Below are 23,215 nucleotides of genomic sequence, written 5' to 3'. Positions count from 1 at the left end.
CATGCACACATATATACATATCTATACATACTTCAAAAGTGTCTCTGTGTGTGTATGTACTTCAAAAGGTCATACATATGCTTCAAAGCTCTAATAGATGCTAAGAACAAGTAACCCCATTCATTCAGGACCTATTTCTGTCTACTTTCCAGGCATTCTAGTATTTTTCTGTGGCTTTCATTCTTATTAGTAATTGATTCTTATTTTGGTCTCATAGCTTGACAATAGAGACAAAGGAGTTGCCATAAGCTGGCAGCTCATTTGTGCGTTTGTGTATCATGTATGATTTTTAAAAATCTCGGTCTTAGATTCTTCCTCATTAATCCTGGTATCGAAATTTTCAGTCTGACTCCATTTTATTTTCAATATATTCAGAAGATTTTCTCCACTTACTTGCTGGCAGCAAATGCAGTGATGGCTGCCATGGTGCTGGTTTTAACCACCTTTCCCCCAAATGCCCCACCGACGCGTCTTACATGACACATGACCTTGTTAGCAGGGACCTTCAAGACGGAGGCAACTACATCCTGTGAATGATAACAGCTTTCATTAATCTGACCCATCTTTGGCAAGGACTTAATTGTGACCATCACTCACACCCACAACCTTACCAAAAAGAAACTGTTTGCTGAAACAAGAGTGTGACAGTCACTATACATTTTGATTCCATCATGTTGTATATACTACGTAAACCACGTGGCTATATAAAAAAGTCCAATAACCTTAGCATGCATCCCTAATTGATCTCAGCAATACTTGCCTATAGTGACATTGCCAAAACTATTATTAAATAATTCTTTCAATATCAGTGGATAATTTTGGACGAGTCATTTATTTTTTTTTTTTACATTTTCCCAATGAATCACATTCAAAGTATCCTTTCACACTATCCCTTGGGATGTGTTTCCTAAAGCTGTAAGATTTTTGTGGCCTTCCAAGCCTCTCCAAGCTTGGATCTTTCCCCTGCATTCTGCTGTCTCCACTGAAGCATGCACACTTCTCACCCCATTTGGATTACTGGGAAAGTGGAGCCATTGGTCTTCCCTGGATGCAGGTGCCATTATTTTTGCTTTGAAGTCCTTTAGTCTTAACAACTGATTTTTACAGATGGGGAGTCTGAAATAGACGGATCCAACGTCACACAGGGAGTGAAGAGCAGATAGGACTGGGGTGAAGTTCATCTGACCTTTCTTAGTGCTCCACCTTCTACAGGGCCTTGTTCTCCACCGTCCACACTCACATTCCTGTTGCTCTGGTAACAGCACTGGCTCCTTAGGACCTGCTGGATCAAGACCCTTTGCTTCCCTTACTTCCACCCCCATGCTTACACCTAGCCTCCACATCTCATGTCCTCCCTCCCAGCTCAGGAAGTGTCATCCTCCTTACTGGCACACATGTTGCCTGGGAGAGGGGACACAAGCAACAACTGCTTGAAGAAGAGATGAGTAGGAATGACTGAGTGGCATGTGATCTTTTTGTGACATGGTCCTGAAATGCCCTCTCTTCTCTTACCAAGTAAGCAAACTTCAAAAGGAAAGTGAACAAACTTTACTCTGACTCTAAATCCAAACTTAAGGCTTTTGTTTGGGTGTGTGTGAGAATCCTGGGTCATTTTCTCTGCATTCCTCCACCCATGTAAATTTTGACTTAGCTGATTTAGCACCTGCCTATACTTTTTCCAATACTGCTCCCTACCTGCTTCTTGAGAGTTGGATACTATAAGCTTTGGAGGACAGGCCTTCCCCTTTTTTCTCTTGTTTTCTTAAACAGTGCTAAGAGCAGAGTGAAAGAGCCCTGCTGATTGCATAACTGGTTTTAAAGTAATAGATTTATAAACAAAAGGCACCTACCTAATAAAACCCAAAAAGTTTGGAAATTACATTGCTATTAATACCCAAACCAATATACCTACTAGTACTCAATATTTCTTTGGTTCCTGAAGAAATGACATTTTTGCATTTATATATTTGATCTTGGTAGGTTTTGTGGCAGAAACCATTTAGCCATGCCCCCTCACAGTGGCCCCATATTACCTGTATATATTTGGGACTCTGTGTGGACACATAGACGTCTATTTCTTGATCCTCTCCTTTGGGAACAACAAGCATACTTTGGGTTTCCATATAAAAATGTTCTTGACCTCCCATATGTATTTCACCTGTTAGAGGAAAATTCCTGGAAGTCAAGGAAGCACTCAGAAAGAACAGGTAGTGCCCCCCCAGCTATATCCTGTTTCTCAGGAACTCCACTGACAGACCTGCTGGGGCAGCAGGCTACATAGTGAAGTGTAGCAAACACGAATGTTTAACTTTCAGCATGTCTGAAGAGTTGAAAGAGAGTACTGTAGGGAAATCTGCAGTGTCTGCCAAGCCAGGCCACAGAGCCCTAAGGAAAGATGCGTGACTTTCTGGAGTCAAAAAATGATAGCAAGGAGGCATTTAGTGCTAAGGCAAGATGGAAGAGCTATAGTTCTCCCTGTTCCTCCTGTTAAATACATTATGTATTAACGGACACAAGTGTGAGAGCTGATTACACAAAATGGAATCATTTATGTCATTCCCCAAATGAAATGGTATCCAGAGGACAATAAGGAGAAACACTCAGGTCACGAATGCCTGTTCTAAAACTGTCTTGCAAGTCCAGCCCCAAACTACAAGGGCCTAACTGTAACTCCAGGATTAAAAGATTAAAAGTCTAACCTACCAACCACTTACACGTGCCAATCAGAACATGCTATAGATGCCAGCATCACTGCTGTGCCAGGGGCCTTATCGCTAAACAACTTGAATAACCTCCTGTCCCCAGTAAAATCTTAACTTTTCCTTTATTCTCTGGACAAAGCAGAGGCTACCACTAGTCATGTGTATCTCTCAGACTGTAATTCTTCTTGAATTTTATTTCCCAATAAATCCTTTCTTGGTGATTTATCTTTATTATTATTTTTTTAAATTTCAAATTGACAGAAGACTTAGGAGGAGAGAAGACAGACTGGTTAGGAATTGAAACACAAGTAAAGGTACAGTAGTGGGTTCAGTGAGTTTTGCAATTCTTGTTAATGCTTGCCACATGCATGCCAGTCTTGGATCTAGAGAAGCCAGCAATCCAAAATCATTAATGGGCAAAGACAGGGAAAAAAGCCCTGTGAAAGCCTACTACTAATGGTCGGGGGTGTAGCTCAGTGGTAGAGCACTTGCTTAGCATGTGCAAGGTCCTGTCTTCAATCCTCTGTCTGAAAAAAGAGCAGGTTTCTCATCAGAAATCATGGAGACCATAGGAAGTGGCACCAAATTTTTCTAGTGCTAAAAGACCTATCAACTTAGAATTATATCCAGTAAATGAAAAAAAAAAATTCTTCAAGAATGAAATGGAAATCATGTCATTCTCAGCCAAAGGAAAACCAAGAATTTGTTTTCAACCGACCTACCCTAAAATAATGGCTGAAGAAAGTTTTTTTTAAAATAGGCAAGAAATGACTTTTAAAAAAAGGGAAACTTGGAATATCTATAAGAAGAAACAACTTCAGAATAAAAAATATAGGTAAATACAACTCTCCTCTTGAATTTTCTAAATTGTGTTTAAAACATAGTTATAGCAGTGCTTCATGTGGTTCCCAATGGATGTAGAGGAAATTTTTAAGACAATTATATTAAGAATGGAGAAGAATAAAGGGACAGAAAGAATAAAGGGAGGTAAGATTCACACTTAAACTAGCAAAATCTTGATATATTTCATATGTATATATACCTACATATATATGATATCACAGACTATAAATACATGTGATATATAAATATATCATGGTTATTTATATATATGTATCATAGTTATCTATATATCTATTTATCTTTATCTATATAGAGAGAGTTACCACTAAAGAAAAAGCCTATACAAGGAGATGTACTCCAAATCACTACAGATAAAAAAAAAAAAAAAAAAAAAAATGGAATTCCAAAAACTGTTCAAATAACCCCACAGGAAGGCTGGGGGGCAGGCAATGAAAAGCAGAAGGAATTGGAATAAAAATATGAATGGTCATCCATCCATAGATGGAAGGCAAAATCTTTAAAAATGTTTAACTTACCCAATAATAGTGATTTGTAAATTGTTTGGGGAAATTTCTCAAGGAAATATTTTGTATTGGACTCTAGACTTCCTATCTTATACAAAATCTGAGTAAAGAAAATCTGAGCCCAAAATGTAACGTGTAGAGTAAATATCACACATGCACGCACAAAGAGAACAGCAGAATGGACAGATTCTGTCTCACTTACATAACATAAACATTAAAATTTCGAGATCTAAGGTCTTAACTTCCATTTTTAAAAACATATCAGAACCCCCAGGTCATCACTAGGCCTGAATTCAAGGCTGGCCGTAGTACTGGTAGTACCAATCCACTTGGAAGGTATTTTGTTCAATATTCACTTCATTTAAAATAAACAGAACTAGAACAATATTAGATAGAGCTGTTCCTGCTAAAACCTGTAAAATTAGAAAAGTTTTTCGGTACTGGAGATTGAACCCAGGGGCACTTTACTACTAAACCACATTCCCAGCCCTTTATATTTTTTATTTTGAAGCAAGGTCTCGATAAGTTGCTTAGGGCCTCACTATTGCTGAGGCTGGCTTTGAACTTGAGATCCTCCTGCCTCAGCCTCCTAAGCAGCTGGGATTACAGGTGTGCACCACCATACCTGTCAAGTTAGCAAAGTTTTAGCACATTGTTGCATTGTGCTGCCTACCCCTGTAGCCTCACCCACAGCCCCCTCCCTTCACCCTAGGGTGTTGATCTCAACTCTTTAGGATGGAAACCAACTTGATCAGCTAATTTTTGAGATACAATTTTTATCCCACTATTGGCTTAGGAGTGATTTCTCCAGGCATATTTACACTTTAATGAGGCCCTTAAAAACCAAAAAGCCACTAAAATATGAAAGTGTCTACTGGTACCTTGCCTGACCCGGCAGGTTTAGGAAAAATAATCTCAGTGTCAGAGTTCCTTTTAAATCCCATACCAAAGACACAGGGAAATGTGTCTGTGAATGAAGTGCCTATTCCAAGGGGCCACACCCATCAAACCTATCAGGTGATTTTTGGAAGGCAAAGGAAGCCTTAAACTAGACCTGCTCAGAAGGCTTCCTGGGTTGCTGCCCCTCCCTCTATTTTTTCAGATAGTTTTACCTTCAAGAATTTGATCAACCACTTTAAATGCTTTATCGACGTTTCCATATTCCAGTTTCCTTTCTGTCTTGAAGAAGGACTTGTGGCGTATAGCATCCTAGAAAGAGAAAAGAGAAGTGAGCAGCCTGAGCAAGAGATTTAATTAATCCTAGGGCAGTAGCCACATCCTGGGGCACATTTCAGAGTCTGGGCAGTATACTCCTCCTGTTCCCAATCAAAGCACTTTCCCTGAAATCCTATGAGCTATGGACAAGGCCTGGGAGACTCCCCAAGGAGCCAATGGAAAATGTGCCTGTTGAGTCCAAAGAAACTGAGTATGCTCAGAAAAAAACCTGGCACTGAGGTGATCTCAGAATGGAACTAGTATTTTCCAGGCAGATTATTCTCTTCAATCCACAACTTATTTTATGTAGTCATGGCCACATAGCACACTGGTTCAGATTTGGGGCTCTGCCCAGAGTGATATCCATTTTCTCCACTTACCAGTTGTTTTACTGTGGGATGTTACTTCCCCTCTATGAGTTTTATCTGAAAATGGAAGTAACAGTTGTGCATATAGGTCCAAGAGGGCTGTGAAATGAGACATGTAAAGAGCTTGTGTGGCATATAGTAAGTGTTCAATAAATGCTAACTGAAGACACTAATAATGATTGGGATCATGGTGGCTCTGCCTGCTGGCCTCACCCTCCTCCTTTGGAGAGATGAGCACTTCATTTGTAGAAGGCAGTGGCGCACCTGGGACCATTAGTACTAGAAGTAAGTGTCTATTACAAGCCTTGTCCAGGTGCCATCAATCCCCTTACACACTGGCTTCCTGGTGCCCAGAGAAGGACTGCAGAGGTACACATAAACATAGCTACAATAGCCTAGATTGTTTTTTTCTTACCCAAGGTTTTCTTACCTATCCCAAGGAATTTATTTTACTGTGATTTATGTGTCTACTGGTGAATGGGACATGTGAGTTCCTGCCAGCATATCCACCATGGATTATCGTCCATCCACGACATTTCCACCTGCTGGAAGTTGGGGGTTCGCCTAACTCTGGATCCTTCTGGCTACCAGTAACTGTCTGGACCTACCCTGTCTACATACCTTATAGGGATGCTCTTTTGTCATCTTGTCATTTCTTCCACTGACAGAATGGGTTTGTTTGTTTTTTCCAGTGTGAGACCCAGGCTGTTTGACAAATTGTTGACTGCTCCTATTACAGTTAGCTGTGTGACTTTGGGTAACTGTCTTTGACATCAGCACAGTGATAGCAGTTGTTTGACATCATAGGATCGTGTGAGCACTGAGTGAGGTAATACTCAGACCACCATAGACCCATGCCACACATGCAGAGCTCTGCATAGGTGCCAGCTCTGGTGGAGCCGTTGATGAAGATGCTTGAGGAGAGACTCTGGTGGGGGGCATATTTTTTCACCATGGTCCTCAGCTTTCCCCCTGCATCCAAGAGTTTTGATAGAGTTTTCCGATTCAAACTACCAAAACCAGGCTCGAGCCAGGTTCGACTTTAGTGTTAGTGACAGTTGTATTTGTTGTTATCCTATTTTTTTTTTGATAACATACTTCCTATTGGAATCAATTCACACTCAAGTGCTTTTCTTATTAGTTGAAGACTCAGATATTCCAAATTGAAGAAAGAACCTAAATTTTGTAAATTCCATTTTTAACAGTTAAATCTTTTTCAACTTCACTTTCTCCCTGCTCTTTGAATAACTGAATCAATTTCCTGAATATCCCTTGGCCAGGAAAGTGATACCAGGACTTTAACACGTAGGGAACCTGGCATAGCTTCCTATTATAAACTTTGATTAAATCAACTCTGATCCAGTTGACTGGCCTTGGAGAACTTAGCCCCTGACCAAGTGGGAGGTAACTCTTTTCCATAATGCTGATATTCTCTGGCAGACAATTAGGGATCTTCGGGTTGGAGGGGGAAAGGTAGGGGAGGAGGGTATATAATTGTTTATTGGACTTTCATTTGGCTGGAAGGTGGGGAAGGGAAGGGTGGCTATTCAGTCACTTGTACTGGGAAAGGAACTCCAAAAATTATGAAGTATTATGTAAATAATTTCTTAAGAAGTAATTTGAATTCAGAAGCAAAATTTGAGGAAAGGAATACAGGCAACATAAGAATGACAGAGCCTGAGAAAGAAATAGCATGTTTGAATTTGAATCTGGCCAAGGACATTTGCAAGGTGTAAACCAAACTTCTACATTTTTATTATCCTGACATTATTTATTTTAATTTTAAAATACAAAGGAAAATTTCTAGAAACAAACACCACGTTCCTAGGCCTAAAATCTCACGACAGCAAATATCCCCAAGGCCAGGTTCTCATGGTGACACTGACCTTGGCCAAGTCATTTCCTCTTTCTACCTCAGGTCATGCTAGTCACCTAGAGAACAATGTGTTCATTATGTTGCAAGGGTAATCCTGAGTTCTCAGAGTACATGCAGCCTGCAAGGACTGAACCTAGTCTACTCAGGAGGTTTCATACTTCCCTTATTCAGTAGATTATAAGAAGCAAAGGAATATTCAGAACACTTACTGTTTCAGGGAGATGGTTCTTACCACTCTATACACTTCCAACCTCCGTCTAAAATTAGGATAGAAAATGCAACTCTCTAATTTGTTCGAGTTGCCAAAATTCCCATAGGCATTATATGCTCTATGTCCACATTCATTTAGGATATGCATTTAAGAATCTACAAGTAGCGTCTCCAGTATTTGCTTCATAGAAGATCTAATCAGTCTGGACCCTGAGAGGAGGTAAATCGGAACTATAGGATGGATCCCCTGTCCAGGACATCGCTGGCTGTCCATCCGACATTCTTCTCACCTTCCTCTTTCCAAGCAATGCTCAGACTTCTGTTTAGGTTTCTTGCACTCGCTCTGTATAGCTCATGGATTACAAAGGAATTGGACCCCACCCTCAGCCTCAGTGTAACAAACAGCTCCTATGTTTTTCTGACCAGTCATTAATTCACTATGTGACCCAAGTGGCCTCATTAGGGTGGTCTCAGGATATGTGACTGGAATGCTAGGACAACAGGTTCTTCCTCTCACTGAACATAAACAAGGAAGCCCAGGATTCCCAGTTGCCATCTGTGTGCACAAGGGATAAGCCTGTAGGCTTATCCACAGTATATGGGGGCAGCAGAGAAGAAAGGCAGAGAGAAACTGGAGAAATTGTTCATACTGATCTAGTTTGAGCTGACAGAGTCCCTGTGTGTTGGGAAGTCCCTTTGAATCAGATTTTCCTGCTACTATACCCAAAGCATTTTAACTTTTAACTGATACTATTCTGATGTCTGCTCTTCCAGTCCCTAAACTGGCACCACCTCAAACTCATTACCTCAATTGTCAGGATCAGAGGCTCCACATCTTGGTAAACAATCTTTACTTGCTTAGCAGCTCGTCTTGCCTGAATCTCAGAATCTGCAATCACGGCACAGACAAGCTGACCCACACAAAATACCTACGACACAGAAAGACCTTTGTTGTCAAGGAGAGCAGGTAGTCAGTCATTATCTCCTCCTCCCCACCGTCCAGCCCAAGGCTTGATACACACAGTAAATGACCCCTTCACATCTGCCCATGCCTATAGAAGCTGCTGACCCTACGGCACTGGGGAAGTGTACATCTCTGCTGTATCACTGGAGGGGTGGCTGCAGAGGGGGAGGGGTGATGCTGCCTTGAGGACAGCAGACTCAGGCTCCAGGCCAAGTCAAGGGGGTTCTTGAGGGACAGCTGGCTTATGAGAGCCAGTCCTGTGGCTTAGCCTGTGGCTGCCCCACCACATTCAGGACCAATCTGTAGGTGAAGCATCTGACTTCATGGAGAGGGAGAACCAAAAATTTGTAGCTCATCTACAAAGCGGGGGGGATAGAGGGGGTGACTTGTGAAGGAGACTTCTCACGTGATTACACCACGCTGCAGGTGAGCAAGTGTCTGCTCACAAACTGTGCTGGAGCCCAGGCTTTCTCAGGAAAAAAATGGGAGACTCACTAGCCAAGATATGACCAAGCACAGGGCATCCCTTCCAAGGGGGCCACATTCAATACCATGTCACCTGCAGGTGGGGTAGGTGGACTGGGGAGCTCACACAGGCACCAGGACAGAAAGCTAGATGGGGGAAACCAACCAAGGCTCAAGAAAGAGTCTAAACTGGGTGGCTGAGCTTTCTCCTACCTTATTCTACGGTTCACATTCAAACTTAGGCATTCATTTAAAAAAATCTACTTTAGACCACTATGTCTCTTCCATAGTGAACACAGAAATGTTATCAGAAAAACAAATGGTATCAGGATTGGAGAGCTTAGCTCAGTGATAGAACAGCTGCCTAGCTCGTGTGAGGGCTTGGGTTCAATCCCCAGTCTCTCTCTCTCTCTCTCTCTCTCTCTCTCTCTCACACACACACACACACGCTGTAGTATTAAATCCAGTACACCTCCAAAAGAGTGTGTCGTTGGGTGTGGTGCATTGGGGGCAGAGGGGAGAGAGAAATGAAACATGTTGATTGTTGAAGCTGGATGATGTATCTATGGAGTCTCTATTTTGTGTATGATTACAAAAATGTCTGCAATGAAAAGATTTTTAGAAGTCATAAAGTGCTATAAATCAATGTTAGAAAAGGAATCAAACCAGCAAAGGCAATCATTCAATATGGCACCGCTCTTAACTCTCCACAGATTCTTGGCTTTGCCCCTGTGACCTGGCACATCGACAGGGCCCTTGAAATGCTCAGTCTGCATAAGCACACTTCAGAGAGCAGGTTCCAAGGTGTAGCAGGAAATCTCGCTTAAGTTTAGTTAACATTTGCACACAGACCACAATTCTCATCCCCTCTGTCAGTGCTACACAGCCCTACCTCAGGGGAGTTTCAACCTTGAGTTCAGACATCTGGTCATCAAGCTTTCATTTTTATCTTCCAGTGAGAACCAGAGGTAGTGACTATTTCAAAGTTCAAAGCTCTTTTGTGTAAATATTAAATTGAGATCTCTGAATTAGTTATGCAGAAAACTTACTAACCCCTGTCCTTGCTGTGTTTTCTGGTAACTTGAGATACAGAAGACCAAGTTAACCATTTGAAGTTTTCGAATGGTAATAGCGTTATCACTGTTTTTCTACTCTTTTATCTTGCTATGTGGGAAGCAGTAAACTCTTTTATCTTGCTACGTGGGAATCAGACATGGGTCCTCACTCAAGGAATTTTTTAGTTAGGGAAAATAGATAAGATATGCAAATTAATAAGCTTAATATAAGAAAGAAAGTGCTTTAAAGGCCCAATTTTTAAAGACAGACTTTAAACTCTATGAGGGAAGGGACCACATGTCTTGTTCAGCTATGGTGATCTGACAAAATAGGTACTTAAGAAATGACCCTGAATATGTGGCAGTATGCTTGAATGAGTCAGAATTGTTCAGGGAGGGAGACAGACCATCTGAATTCAAGGATAAGAAAAGGCTTCATAGTTGAGATACCACTTTAAAGCAAACCTAAAATCTGGACACACTGGAACTGGGGCAATAACAAGGATTCGCAGGGGGCTGAGTTGAGAATAAAACTTGCCATAATCCTCTTTTTATTAATTTTTTAAGAAAATATGAAGTGCTATGAGCTGAGGAAGTAATTTTTCAAACAGAAAGCACAATTGAAGTACCTCATCTGTCGCCAGAAATGTCTCTGTGGAGAAGGAGTTTACATCTTGAAGATGATCTGCAGTCACAATGTCCACCACACCTGGCAGGCTGAGAGTTTCTGATAGATCAATAGACCTAGATGACAACACACATCACCGGGTTCCTCAGAAGAGCCACATACCCCAAAGATCATTGAGAACGCAGTTAATTAGAAAATAAGGTCTGAGAGAGGTAAACATGGCAAAGAACCTCTCTCATAATTCTCTGCCAGACAATTAGGAAGAAATTTGGGGGACATGGAAGTTTTTATATGGAGGGAAAATTTGTTGTAAATACTAAATTTCAATCCCATCACATCTTTAAGTCTGCACTGGACATCACCAACAAATAGCTTGCCCTCTTCATTCCATTAGTTTCCACTAATGTGACTGATTTAGACAAAAAGGCAATCATTAATGCCTGTCGAGTAAGACCACTTACACAATCTTAGCATGAGCTCTTGAACTGGTTACAAAAGTCAAAAAAAGTTCCCGGTCCACTGCGGGCATGTCGTCACAGTAGATAGCCTCTCCTGTGGCATGCTTAATACCAGACAGATGCACGATGGGACGGCCAATTGGATCTCCAGGAAGCTGCTTTGGGTCTACATTCTGTTTAATAGATAATCAACATATAAGTCTTACATTTCTGTAGAGAAAGCAGGAATAACCATATTATGTACATCTCCCACAAGAGGGGAACAATATAGTTTACACACAAACCAGAACACTTCAGGGAATGAAAACAATCACTATTCACAATAGCACCAGGATAATAAGCCTATTCCAATAATTCGATAGGAAACGTGGAATGTGTAGCCATCATACAGTTTTTATAGTTTTTAACTTCTTTTGAATATAGGTCCCAAACATCTCTAATGAAAATTCTTTTGTATAAGCAAATGAATTTAGATCTTTCTTCCTGATCATATAAAATTGTGGGTTTTTTGGCTAATGTTCATGCATTTCTTTAAATTTTATTATCAAATTCATCTTACTGCTTATATGTAAACATAATGTATGGAATATTTTGTAAGAGTGTGATGATATGGTGACAATCTTTACAGAAAATATTGAGGGTATGGTTTCAACCAGAGAAGTTTTTACCCCCCATTTTGAGTGAAGAATTCTAAGATATAATCAGTAAAACTCTTAACTTAGACAATCTGGGTAGACAATGAACCTGAATTTGAGTGATTAATTGGTATTTGAATGATTGACTGATGTTACTCTTTCTTAGAGACCCACAGAGTAAAATGACTTGCTCCCAGTTATGTGAGTACCTTAAAAATGTTGTACCAACTAAAACAGAAACTAAGCAACATGACATCTCCCCTGACATTTCAGATATGAGAACTGTTAGCATTTCTAGTAGGGCAGGTACTAGGAGGAGAAGTAGAAGTATGAAGAAAGGAAGAGAAGGGGTTACCAGCCATGATCTAGACTGAGTTTAGAGACCAGGGTAAAGGCTGTGGCTGAGGAGCTGCCTGTTAAGCAGTAATGGGCAACCTCTTGCATAACTCAATGCTTTGGTGCTGGGCTGAGGCCAGGCTCCCCAGAGGCTTCCTTGGGGCACATAATCAGGTCAGTACAGGAAGGTGTGGGCAAAGTTAGGGACATCTCCCATTCCTATCCCCCCATTTCCCCATACTGCAGTTCAGAGCGTCGCCTTGAACTATGGATCAAGAAGGGATTCTTCTTTTGAGATAAACCCATAGCACTAGGCTATATTATACATCAGGAAGAGAGAAGTCACCAACAGAACACATACCAATTCAAAACCTTGACTGGAAGGGAAAAGAAGTTCTAGAACCTGCTCTATTTCCAACTTAGTATGATTTAAGGCATCTACATGTTTTTGCACTCAATTACCAGGATGTGTAGTTTGAGAAAGCCTGTTCGGTACACAATAATAATAAATGAGATGTCTAAGTCTCATTTCATTTATCGCTACATATTTTCCAGATTTGAAGTGATTCCTGGTTCAATGAAAATGCTTCCAGGACTCTTGTTCTACAGAAGCCAAGGGAAAGTTGTCTGAGATTCCACAGATCCAGGATGTTTTTTTTATTTTTTTCATGCAGATACCTGGCTTTTTATTTTCTTTTTGGATTTGGATTAATTGGAGAACTCCCATGAATGGAGGAGAGACATGTTTACAATGGGGAACTTTATGTAAAGGTAGCTATGAAATATACAATTCCCCCAAGCCCTCTCCTGCCCAAGGGACTAGAGAAGAGTGGTCCTCACCCACTGCCCACCCACTGGAGGGACTCAGGAAAAGAAAATTTCAGCTTGAGATAGATCATAAATTCTCCAGGCAGATAATAGACCTAGAATATCACAAGGGAAGGAGAGAATGGTGTGCATAATTCGGGAACATGTTTGGTATCCTTGTGGATCATTTGGAAAATGAAAATAACCCAGTTGTTTTCATAATGTAAATAAGAAATAAAATGTCAACCAAATTTTGGCTGATAAGTATGTCCAGAAGTTGGAGTGATTTTTACAATTGACTTGGCATGTGTATAGGATGCTTTGAACTTATTTCTATTTCATAAAAATGTGCTGTTTTACAATAAAGTAAAAAAGGATTGATAAGCATTTATTGTATAAATGTCCATATTCACTTTACTTAAATGCAAACTTCAATTTTGTAGTGACCATAATATAAAGCACAAAAAAGGAATGCTGACTCAGTCTTTTTGGTTCTTGTTGAGTTCATCCTGATTCATAAGCTAGAAAGCAGAGAATTATTTTAAAAAGTAATTTAAAACTGAACCCAGGAACAGTTTAATCAATCCACGAATGCAGGAAAATAGAGGAAAATGGAAGAAAATTTTACATATGGTGGTTCAGACATGAGCAGGGATCTGAAGAAGTCAGACACCAACTCCATTGAGAGAGCTCATTGCCTCCTCCCCATGACCAAAAACTTTCAGTAATTCTCTTCTTCTCCTTTAGGGTACTGAGGTGGTGTTGATCAAAAGGAAAAAATAATTGAAGTTTCCATCAGGTATGTTTTTTCAAGTGGTACAGTTGATAGGAATTGATTCCTATGTAAAATATCCCCCAAAGTGTTGAGGTATGATCCTATATTGGGCTCTCAGCTTGCACAAGTGAGTGAAAAATTATCCACATTTTTTAAAATCCTCAGAGTTTTTTCTTTTTTTTTCATTCTGTAAAGCAAAATGTTAGGTGATTCATAAATTTGGACACTAAAGAAACAAATTCATATGAATCTATAAAGACTCTGGGGAGTTTTCTATTACTAACACTTTTTGCTGTTAAAAAAAAGTATCACAGCATTAAAAAAAGTCTTTTGAAACTTGCTGTGTAAGACTTATCAAAAGATTGAAGGAGAATTCCAAAATATATCTTTATCTTATTGAATAACTGAATACAGAATTATTTTAGCTGAGTTTATAATTTTTTTCCGTCTTGTGATGAATATGCTGGAGAAAGCACGTGATTATGTGATGACTTCCTTGTGCTTTTATGTGACTAAAGATACCATGGATGAAACCTGTCATCTTCAACAGCTGATTTACTGAAGCTGCATGCTGTCATTTAGTTCTGGAGTGTCCCCCAAAGTCCTAGGTAATAGAGGTGATTGAGAAGTAGTGGAAACTTGAAAAGATGAGGCTGAGTGAGAGGTTTTTGGTCAATGGGGGTGTACCCTTAAAGGGGATGTGGGACACCAGTCTCTTCCTTCTTATCTTTTAGCTTCTTGGACTTGAAATAAACATTTTTTTCTGCTGTGTGCTCTCTACTTTTGCCACCTGGCACCTACCAGAGACCTAAATGTAGTGAGTTTGCCTGATCATGAACTGGAACCTCCAAAACTATAAGCTATTTTCTTTTTTAAGTTGGTTATTTCAGGTGTTTTTATAGTAACGGAAAACTGACAAACACTGTCAAAATGCTTTTGATGCAAATAAACTGATCTGGAGAAAAATGCTCATTATGAGGGCTGAAGTTGATCTAACAACATGACTGTTCATATATGTGTGGGGGAAAAAAAGACAGAAAAACCAAAAACAAATTTCTGGGAGTTATACTGCATCCAAACCTTTGTCTTGCAATCTATAATAACAATTTCCTTGAAGGTCATCCACTATGTGAAGATTTTCAGTTCTCTTTGGATGGTTTGAACAACAAATTTGTTGTTTCTTTCTGAAATGTATTCCATTGCCATGGTGATGTTAGGGTATTTATAAGTTGAAGATTGAGGATACCATGTTTTACAGAACACCAGGGAACATGGCAGCTGTTTTCAACTTTCAAAATATTCACTTCCAATGCTGTTTGGCATATTTGAATTTTTGAACATATTGAACCTAAAACCTCAAGGGGCATACAGCAACTTCAGTGTTTATTACAACATACTCAGTTTTATAACTGAATCCAACAACAGATTCACTGAACTGATGTTTTAAAAACACTCTTTCTGTTCTCAATACAACTCTCAAAGTCAAATTTCTTGATAATAATTTCAAGGAAAAAAACCACATCAAATTGTATCCAGTTTACCAACAGAATGACTTCTGGTGATATTTTTAGGATGCTCTGGTAGAAAATTCCTTTTGAAAGCTGTTAGCAGCTCTGTTTTCCTGTATAGTCAGCCAATACAAGGAAAACTTGAAAATAGTTCTTAGAACGCCCGTGTGATTCAACTCTAGAATGTAACTCCCAGAAAAATCATTTGAACAGGAGGGACTGGGTGGGTAAAAGATCTCCACGTTTGAACAAAACAAATCAGTAGCTCTCATAAAAAGTGTCATTGAATTTTCATCAGCCTCCAGGGACTGTCTTCTGCTTCTCTGGAATGAAATCAGAGCAGCCTACAGTCCTGACATGGAACACAGCTTTGACTGAGCTTTGACCACCACAAAGCCGAGGGCAGAAAGCACTCAGCAAGCGAGCAGCTCATTCATGTCAGCCGCACAGGCCACAGTGCAAAACATGTGGCTTTTAAAATCAAAACACATTATTCTTTAAAATAACCATTGCTAGATCTGCTTTCAGTCTTCCTCATTGGTTTATAGTTCTTTTTCTTTTCATGGTACTGGGAATTGAACCCAGGGCCCAACACATAATAGGCAAGCACTCTTCCACTGAGCTACAGATCTAGCCCAGTTCTGGGCTTTTAATTAGTACTCCAGGAGGCTGTGAGTTCACCAGAAGGGGTGCTTGGGCCTATTAAGCTTGAGAGTCACTGGGAAGCTCTGGGAACCTCCCAGTGTGTTATAGCTCAGACTCCAAGTTTAAAAAGAAAATGTAAAAAGCCACTAACCTGGTACTGTAATGTACTCCAATGATTTCTGGAATGAAGATCTTCCAAAGCACTCTCATACTTGTTTGCCAGGCTAGGATAGTGACCTGGGTCCTGAGAAGGAGAACCATGATAGATATTTATATAACCTCAAATGCGCCAGACTGATTTTAGAAGGGAGGCTAATGTTATTCTTAGCAAGAATCTTTTTTTTTTCTTTTTCTTTTTTTTTTTTTTTTTTTTACTGAGGATTGAACCCAGGGGCACTCAACTACTGAGCCACAACCCCACACTTTTTTATATTTTATTTAGAGACAGGGTCTTGCTGAGTTGCCCAGGGCCTAAGTTGCTGAGGCTGGCTTTGAACTCATGATCCTCCTGCCTCAGCCTCCAGAACTTTGTGATTATAGGCACCAGGGACCATATTAAGCCATTTTTCTACAATGATCCATTTCAAAATAATCTTGTGGCTGTCACCATCACCATATGAGTGAGAAAAATGGATCTGAGCCCAGAGAAGAAAACCAAACATGGGTGGGTCTCAATGAGTGGAAGAAAATGTATTTAAATCATTAGCCAGTTTCCTAAACATTATCTAGAAAAACAACAGGTCAGAAACAAAATAACTGAGTGCTGTTAAATAAAATCCTGCACAACACTGTGTTCCACCTGCAGTTCTCCTCCAAACTCACACCCATCCACAGACAGACCGATGGAAGCCCAGTAAGTCCGGGCACTTCTGATGTGGGTCATCTTTCTATTCTACTCAGCGGGCTGCCTCCCCTTTGGATATCCCCAAGGCCCCCAGTCCTGGGAAAGCTAATGCATGACCAGTTCCATTTACCATCCTCCTCAAAATCTGTGACACTTCCAGATAGAACTTGAAGAGGAAGCTGATGATGAGGGTCCTCTTGAACTCCACCTTCCCACCTGGAGCCGAGCCCGGAAGGGAGACTTCATCCAGAATCAGCCTGCAAGCTGTGTCCAGCGTATCTTCACTCCAAGGCCTGGGAGAAGTAAGTTCTGCTTTAAGCACTGTATTTTCATTCTCTCGTTTAATCATCTCATCTGCCCTATGAAGTGGGCAGATAAGGAAACGGAGGTACTGTAAGGTTGAGTAAGATGACTGAGATCAGATAGTAATGAGGGCTGAGCTGAAAGTTGGATCAGGCAGTCTGGCTCACTAACAGTTTAAAGCTCATGTTTTATCCACTATTCTCTATTAGTTCACCTAGTGAATGCTCAAGAAATATTAGCTATTAATGTTACCTATAAAGATAAGTCAGGTAAGCAAATACATTTTGGAATTAATTTTAGAACAAACTCACATAATCTATTTCTCATCATGGTAAATTATTACCCCACAATAAAGAATGTACATGTACCATAAGGATATTGACATTACCCCTCTCTCTCTCTCTCTCTCTCTCTCTCTCTCTGCCTCCCTCCCTCACTCCCTCTCTATCATGCCTTTCTTTCCATCATGCCTACTTGAGAATTCACTAAAATCAAGACAGGGAAATAATCATGAAGTATTATTGGAATTCCCTGCTATGAAATAGAAAGGTACTAAGCATTTTTCTTCTCACAATTACTTCTCCCCATAGAACGGGCTGCTCTGTTATTTTGAGTCTAAGGATAGGATGCCTTACCTGCCGATGAGTTTCTGGCAGGAATTCTTGGCACAGATGATGGTTGGACCAACACCTCCATACAGGATGGATAGTTCTCTGATGATGCCATCCCCCTTTCCAAAAAAGACTCTCATTCCTGAATTGACTATTGCTAGTGCATTCTGCTGTCGCTGGGCCTGTCGGAAGGCTGACACAAATTCCCACTGAAAGAAAAGTTAAATGGCGCATGTAGAAACACACTGAAAACCACCTGCCTCAGGCAGTATGTGTATGTTGCCTTATCTGATCCTTATCGCATCCTCTTTTATGGATGGAATTATGTCCACCCCAAATTCACATGATGAAGTTTTAACCCCCAGTACTTCTAAATGTGACTAATTGGGGACTAGAGTTTTTAAAGAGCTAAAATTAAAATGAGATCACTAGGAAAGGCCCTACTCCAAAATGGTTGGTATTCTTCTAAGAGCAATTTTGCACATACACATGAAAGAGGGAAGACCGTGCAAAATCAGAGAGAGAAGCAAGCCATCTAAAGCCCAGGTCTGAGGCTGCAGAAGAAACCAACCCTGCTGATGCCTGAGAGCAGACTTCTAGCCTCTGATATTTCTAGAAAATAAATCTACATCATTACATCTGCTCAGTGTGTAGTTCTTTGTATGGCAACCCAGCAAACAAATACATCCTCTGAGGCAAGTGGGATCATTCCCATTTTGCAGATGAGGAATCTAAGACTCAGTGATTCAGTGATTAGCTCAGGTCTTGAAGCCAGGTGTGAAATCTGAGTCCAACTGTCTCCGAAGCCCTTGCTTTTTACCAAATTCTACTGCAAATGTATTTTTTAGCCTCATTCAAATCCCAGATACAGGCAGAGGTATAGTCTTTGTGTTTCCTGTAGGGAAAAAGCCTTATGGGACAAAATTTTTTTTAAAAAATATGTTAGGAGGTCAGGGGAGTGCATAACATAAGCAAAAGGAAGTATTCACAGGTCCTGCAAGACAAGGACCTCATGCCACTTTCTGAAGTTGACTTTTATCTTCCCTATCAACACTTGATGCTTTTCTTAGCCCACCCTATGCTGGAATAAACACACTAGGGCATTTAAAGAAGGACCTTCTCACCTTCCTGGAGTAGGGAATGTTCACTGAGATCAAGATTTCTTGAGGCTTAAGATCTGCACTGGGGTCCTTGCTGAGAAACTTCTCATTTAAAGGAATCTGTCGTTTTCCTTCTGTGGAAAGAAATGACACTTGCCCTGGAACTTCAGCCTATTAAATAAACTCACAGACCTTGGGGAATAATTCTACCATATACCCCGGGGGAAACTGACTGTTGTCATGCTCCCAAAACTCTCACCCTCCGTGGGCGTCATGCAGCCCTCCTTTCAACCCAGGCCCCACCTTTTCTGCCTTCTCTGCAGGCTTACAGGTAAAAATATCTGGTATAGGGAGCTCAGTTTTGGGTAGGACAGGACCTTAGCAGTCCTCTTCCTGAACAGCACGATTGCCTCCAGCTTCACCAATGGGGAGTAGATATTAATATCCCCTTTGATATTTTGATCAAGCCAGTCAACAAACACTTATTGTTCATAACCAGCAACGCTGCTAGGTACAGTAGTGGATTTTAAAATTCCCCTTAGTTTACGTACAGTGAGGTGTCGTCTTACGTGTTTGTACCTTTTCCCAGCACTTAAGAAACTTCAGTTCTTTAATCAAAATACTGGGAGATGGAACAGTTTAAACCATATTAAAACAGGACCTGGGGATGAAAACTAAGGAACTACTGATGGTTGTAGTCCCATGACAAAACCTGCTTCTCATGGAATGACTTTTTAAAGGGATATTACCTATATTGAAAACTCTGAATTCAAATCTTCTTCCTTAAGATAATTTAATAGTTCAGAGGATATAAGGAGTAGGTATTTCATAATGCAGGTAATAGAAAGTTCATAGTTTGAAGAGAAAATGCCTCTAGATTTATAAAGGATCAATTAGAACTTTTAAAAAAATTATTTATTTTTCAATTTTTTACGGACTGCATTTTGATTCATTGTACACAAATGGGATACATCAATTTCGTTTCTATGGTTGTACACAATGTAGATTCATACCATTCGTGTAATCATACATGTACACATAGGGTAATGATGTCTGTCTCATTCCACCATTTTTCATACCCCCTCCCTCTCATTTCCTTCTAGATAATCTAAAGTTCCTCCATTCTCCTCTCACTCCCCACAGTGTAGAGAATCCTTAGAAAACTTGGAATGGACCCATCTTTTGATCTAGTTATCCCACTCCTCGGTTTATCCCCAAAGGACTTAAAATTAGCATACTACAGTAACACAGTCACATCAATGTTTATAGCAGCTCAATTCAAAATAGCTAGATTGTGGAACCAATCTAGATGTCCTTCAAGAGATGAATGGATAAAGAAACTGTGGTATATATACACAATGGAATATTATTCAGCCATAAAGAAGAATAATATTATGGCATTTGCAAATTAATGGATGGAATTGGACAATATCATGCTAAGTGAAATAAGCCAATCTTCCCCCACCCAAAAAAAAAAAATGGCCAAATGTTTTCCCTGATAAGTGGAGAACTTTTTAATAATTGTTGCTCAAGTTGGAATAAAAGAAAATTCATAATGAATCCCAACATCGTATTAAATCCACAAGACTGCTATCCTAATTAGAATAAGATATACTCCATGTTTGTATAAATATGTCGGAATAGACTCTACTGTCAGGCATGACTAAAAATAACAAATAAAAAAGAGAAACAAAATTCCTGGACTTAGTTTCAATAATCAAGTAAATAAGTACAGAATGAGGCCCAGCCACCGTTCAGCTGGAAAAGACTTGTAGGCATCTGAGAACAAATTAAGTATGAGCCCAAAACATGATGTGGATGCCACACACTCCTGTACCCGCTGGGGAATCTCTCCAATAATGGGGCCCAAGAGTTCTCTGTGGCTTAGTTCTTTTCATTCATCAGATCACATCAGGACATTAACCAGCGCAACATGTTCCCAATGCTAGGGTGGTCTTTATGTGAAAATATCTAGCACAAGATCTCAAAAAGAAACAGATGAGGTTGGGAGTGTGAGCTGAAGATCAGACTGAGCATCTTTCCAGCCTCCAGAAAGACAGAAAGAAGCATCAACATTATAGGGAAGAGTCACTTCCAGAAATGGACTTTCTGCCTCCCCAGAGAGAAAGAGGTGAGAGAAGCAGATTTAATGATCTCCCACTAGAAGCTGTCACTTACCTTCAGAGAGCAGGTTGAGGGTACAGTTACCCACAGCCAGGAGAGGATTCAGATCTGAATCTAGGTGCCTGCTCACAATGTGGCCCCCTAAAGACTTTTTAAAATAATGAGTTATTTTTACTTCAGTTTTGTAATTATAAAAACAAGAATGCTAAAATAAGGGTTAAACAAGTTTTAGAGAGCTATTCTTTTTGTTTGTTCCTAAAGAACAAAAATATTTTCTGAGGGACAGACACCCACAGAGTTTACTGCCATCAAATACATACAGCCATGTTCCTGATCTGGGACCCAGCCAGGGTTCTTAGATGCTTCAGGAGAGCACGGTATATCTGTGTGTTCTCTTCTGGGAGTTTCTGGACCACATCAGCCAGGATGTCCTTCACCTGAGCCAGGCTGAGGCCAGCACCCAGGGTCAGCCCTGAAATAAGGTCGTGCATAATTAAAGCCATGTGGTCACTTCTGACCTGAAAATGTCCACTAGTCCAAAGCCACAGACAAGGAATCTTTAGAGTAGATACATGCTGTCCTACTTGTTGGTGGTGGTAGTAGTGGTGGTGTTAGAGGTGGTGGTGGTGATGGAAGAGGTGTATCATGGTAGTAGAGGTAAAGGGGTTGACTGGAGGTGATGAAGGCTAAATTCTTTGAACACTCACTATATCAAGTACTATTAACTCTATCATGTTTAATCTCCACAAATCTGAATAAAATTATGACATATTAATTGCCATAGTAAAGAACTAGATTCCAGAGACCATATTCCAAACCCACACTTATTTTACTTCTCATCATTGCCATTAAATCAACTTCCTTTCAGGAATGGAGAGGCCAGTGCATAAGCTGCTTAATATATAAACTTGCTTTGCCTGCTTCTGGAGAACAGAGACTGTACTATGTTCAACTTTATCTTCTGCCCAATACTTAGCACAGTAACTAATAAGTCTTACCTTCTCTGATGTTGCACACAGGGAAAAGTTCTTCAGTAAAAACATCTGACTATTCAGAAATTAATATCTGTTATAACTTTAGAGAATTCTTCCTGAAGTCCCTCCTGATCTGGAGAATGTTATTCTTAGAAAAGAACTTCTGTGTATGTTATAATTAGAAATAATTCTCTGTCTGCTTGTCTGCTGGACAAAGTAACTAAATTGATTAATGTGTCTTAACTAAGAGAGCAAGGATCTTATGAACTTACCACTGCATGCATGATTTACAACATTTAGTTCTTCAATTCTACCAGGAGAAATTATAACTGGGTGGAAGACACCTTTAAATTTCATTTCAGGCCCTAAAGAATTAGTGGGAAAAAAACCCAAGAAGATACGATTAGAGTAAATGGGGGCTCACTGTCATTTTAATGTTGAAATTATAATGGAAATGGTGTCTTTAAATATATAAAAGTCACATATCTTTCTACCGGTTTCCTTATTGCCAACCCACGCACAGAGAAAATGGCTGGATACATTTTCATTAAAATTGGACGACTCTTTGGAATATCAACCCTAAAACTTGGGCCATAGGCATACTCAGAATTCTCTTTGGAAAGACTCTGGGGGGCGTTCCTTAACGAAGAGAGTAAAACGACCTACACTGTCTGCCATAGGAAGGTCCTGTAACTCAGTTTCCATAACACACATTCCCTTCATTGAGGCACCACCCAGAGAAGGAACAGAGAGCAGTTTCAAAATGAAGCCCAGGTCAATTCCCAATGGCAAGACAGCCGCTGTCAGCTGCCCTGCTACTAGCTTGCTAGGAGCTAGCCTGTGAGGCCCAACTCTGTGCGCTGCTCCAGTGAAGGACACAAGGGATTTAGTTCTTCAGTGATAAAAAGTCTCTTGAGCAATGATGAGGAAGTCAAATCCAAAGGATTAAAAATGTTATTTCTGACTATTGTTCCAGAGAACACACAAATATAAGGCTGTTTTCCCTCTAAGTCCTTTTCCTTGATTTCCCTGTAAGAAGTTTCTGGGTGTCTACATACCCACAGAAGTGTTCCCCATGACAATAGGAGCCTGAGGGTACTTGAATTTAGTTTCCAGAAGTTCTTTCAGGGTCACTGGCGAAATCCATGTCATTCTGTTACCATGAAAAACCCTGGTTTTGGGGGGTCGTTTCTCAGCTATTATCTATTGAAAAAGCAATAGGGATTCAATATACCTCTGACAACA

The 23,215-nt window shown here is 40.2% G+C and overlaps 1 protein-coding gene across 2 annotated transcripts in view; it reads right to left on the bottom strand.

Annotated features, from left to right (window-relative positions):
- AOX1 (aldehyde oxidase 1) overlaps positions 1 to 23,215 on the bottom strand; it is a 65,658-nt gene that overhangs the window by 24,502 nt on the left and 17,941 nt on the right. For both annotated transcript variants that reach the window (XM_079133120.1, XM_079133121.1), the window contains exons 9-22: positions 23,029 to 23,173; positions 22,243 to 22,335; positions 21,317 to 21,468; positions 21,051 to 21,144; positions 18,897 to 19,006; positions 17,797 to 17,981; positions 16,989 to 17,151; positions 16,166 to 16,258; positions 11,312 to 11,481; positions 10,852 to 10,966; positions 8,545 to 8,667; positions 5,182 to 5,278; positions 2,034 to 2,158; positions 394 to 527 (exon numbers count right to left, since the gene is read on the bottom strand). In XM_079133120.1, the coding sequence (XP_078989246.1) occupies positions 394 to 527; positions 2,034 to 2,158; positions 5,182 to 5,278; positions 8,545 to 8,667; positions 10,852 to 10,966; positions 11,312 to 11,481; positions 16,166 to 16,258; positions 16,989 to 17,151; positions 17,797 to 17,981; positions 18,897 to 19,006; positions 21,051 to 21,144; positions 21,317 to 21,468; positions 22,243 to 22,335; positions 23,029 to 23,173 (1,799 nt within the window). The remainder of the gene's footprint in view (positions 1 to 393; positions 528 to 2,033; positions 2,159 to 5,181; positions 5,279 to 8,544; positions 8,668 to 10,851; positions 10,967 to 11,311; positions 11,482 to 16,165; positions 16,259 to 16,988; positions 17,152 to 17,796; positions 17,982 to 18,896; positions 19,007 to 21,050; positions 21,145 to 21,316; positions 21,469 to 22,242; positions 22,336 to 23,028; positions 23,174 to 23,215) is intronic.

Source organism: Sciurus vulgaris (genome assembly GCF_902686455.1).
Source record: "Sciurus vulgaris genome assembly, chromosome: 3".
NCBI lineage: Eukaryota > Metazoa > Chordata > Mammalia > Rodentia > Sciuridae > Sciurus > Sciurus vulgaris.
This window is presented reverse-complemented; position numbering and strand designations above follow the sequence as displayed.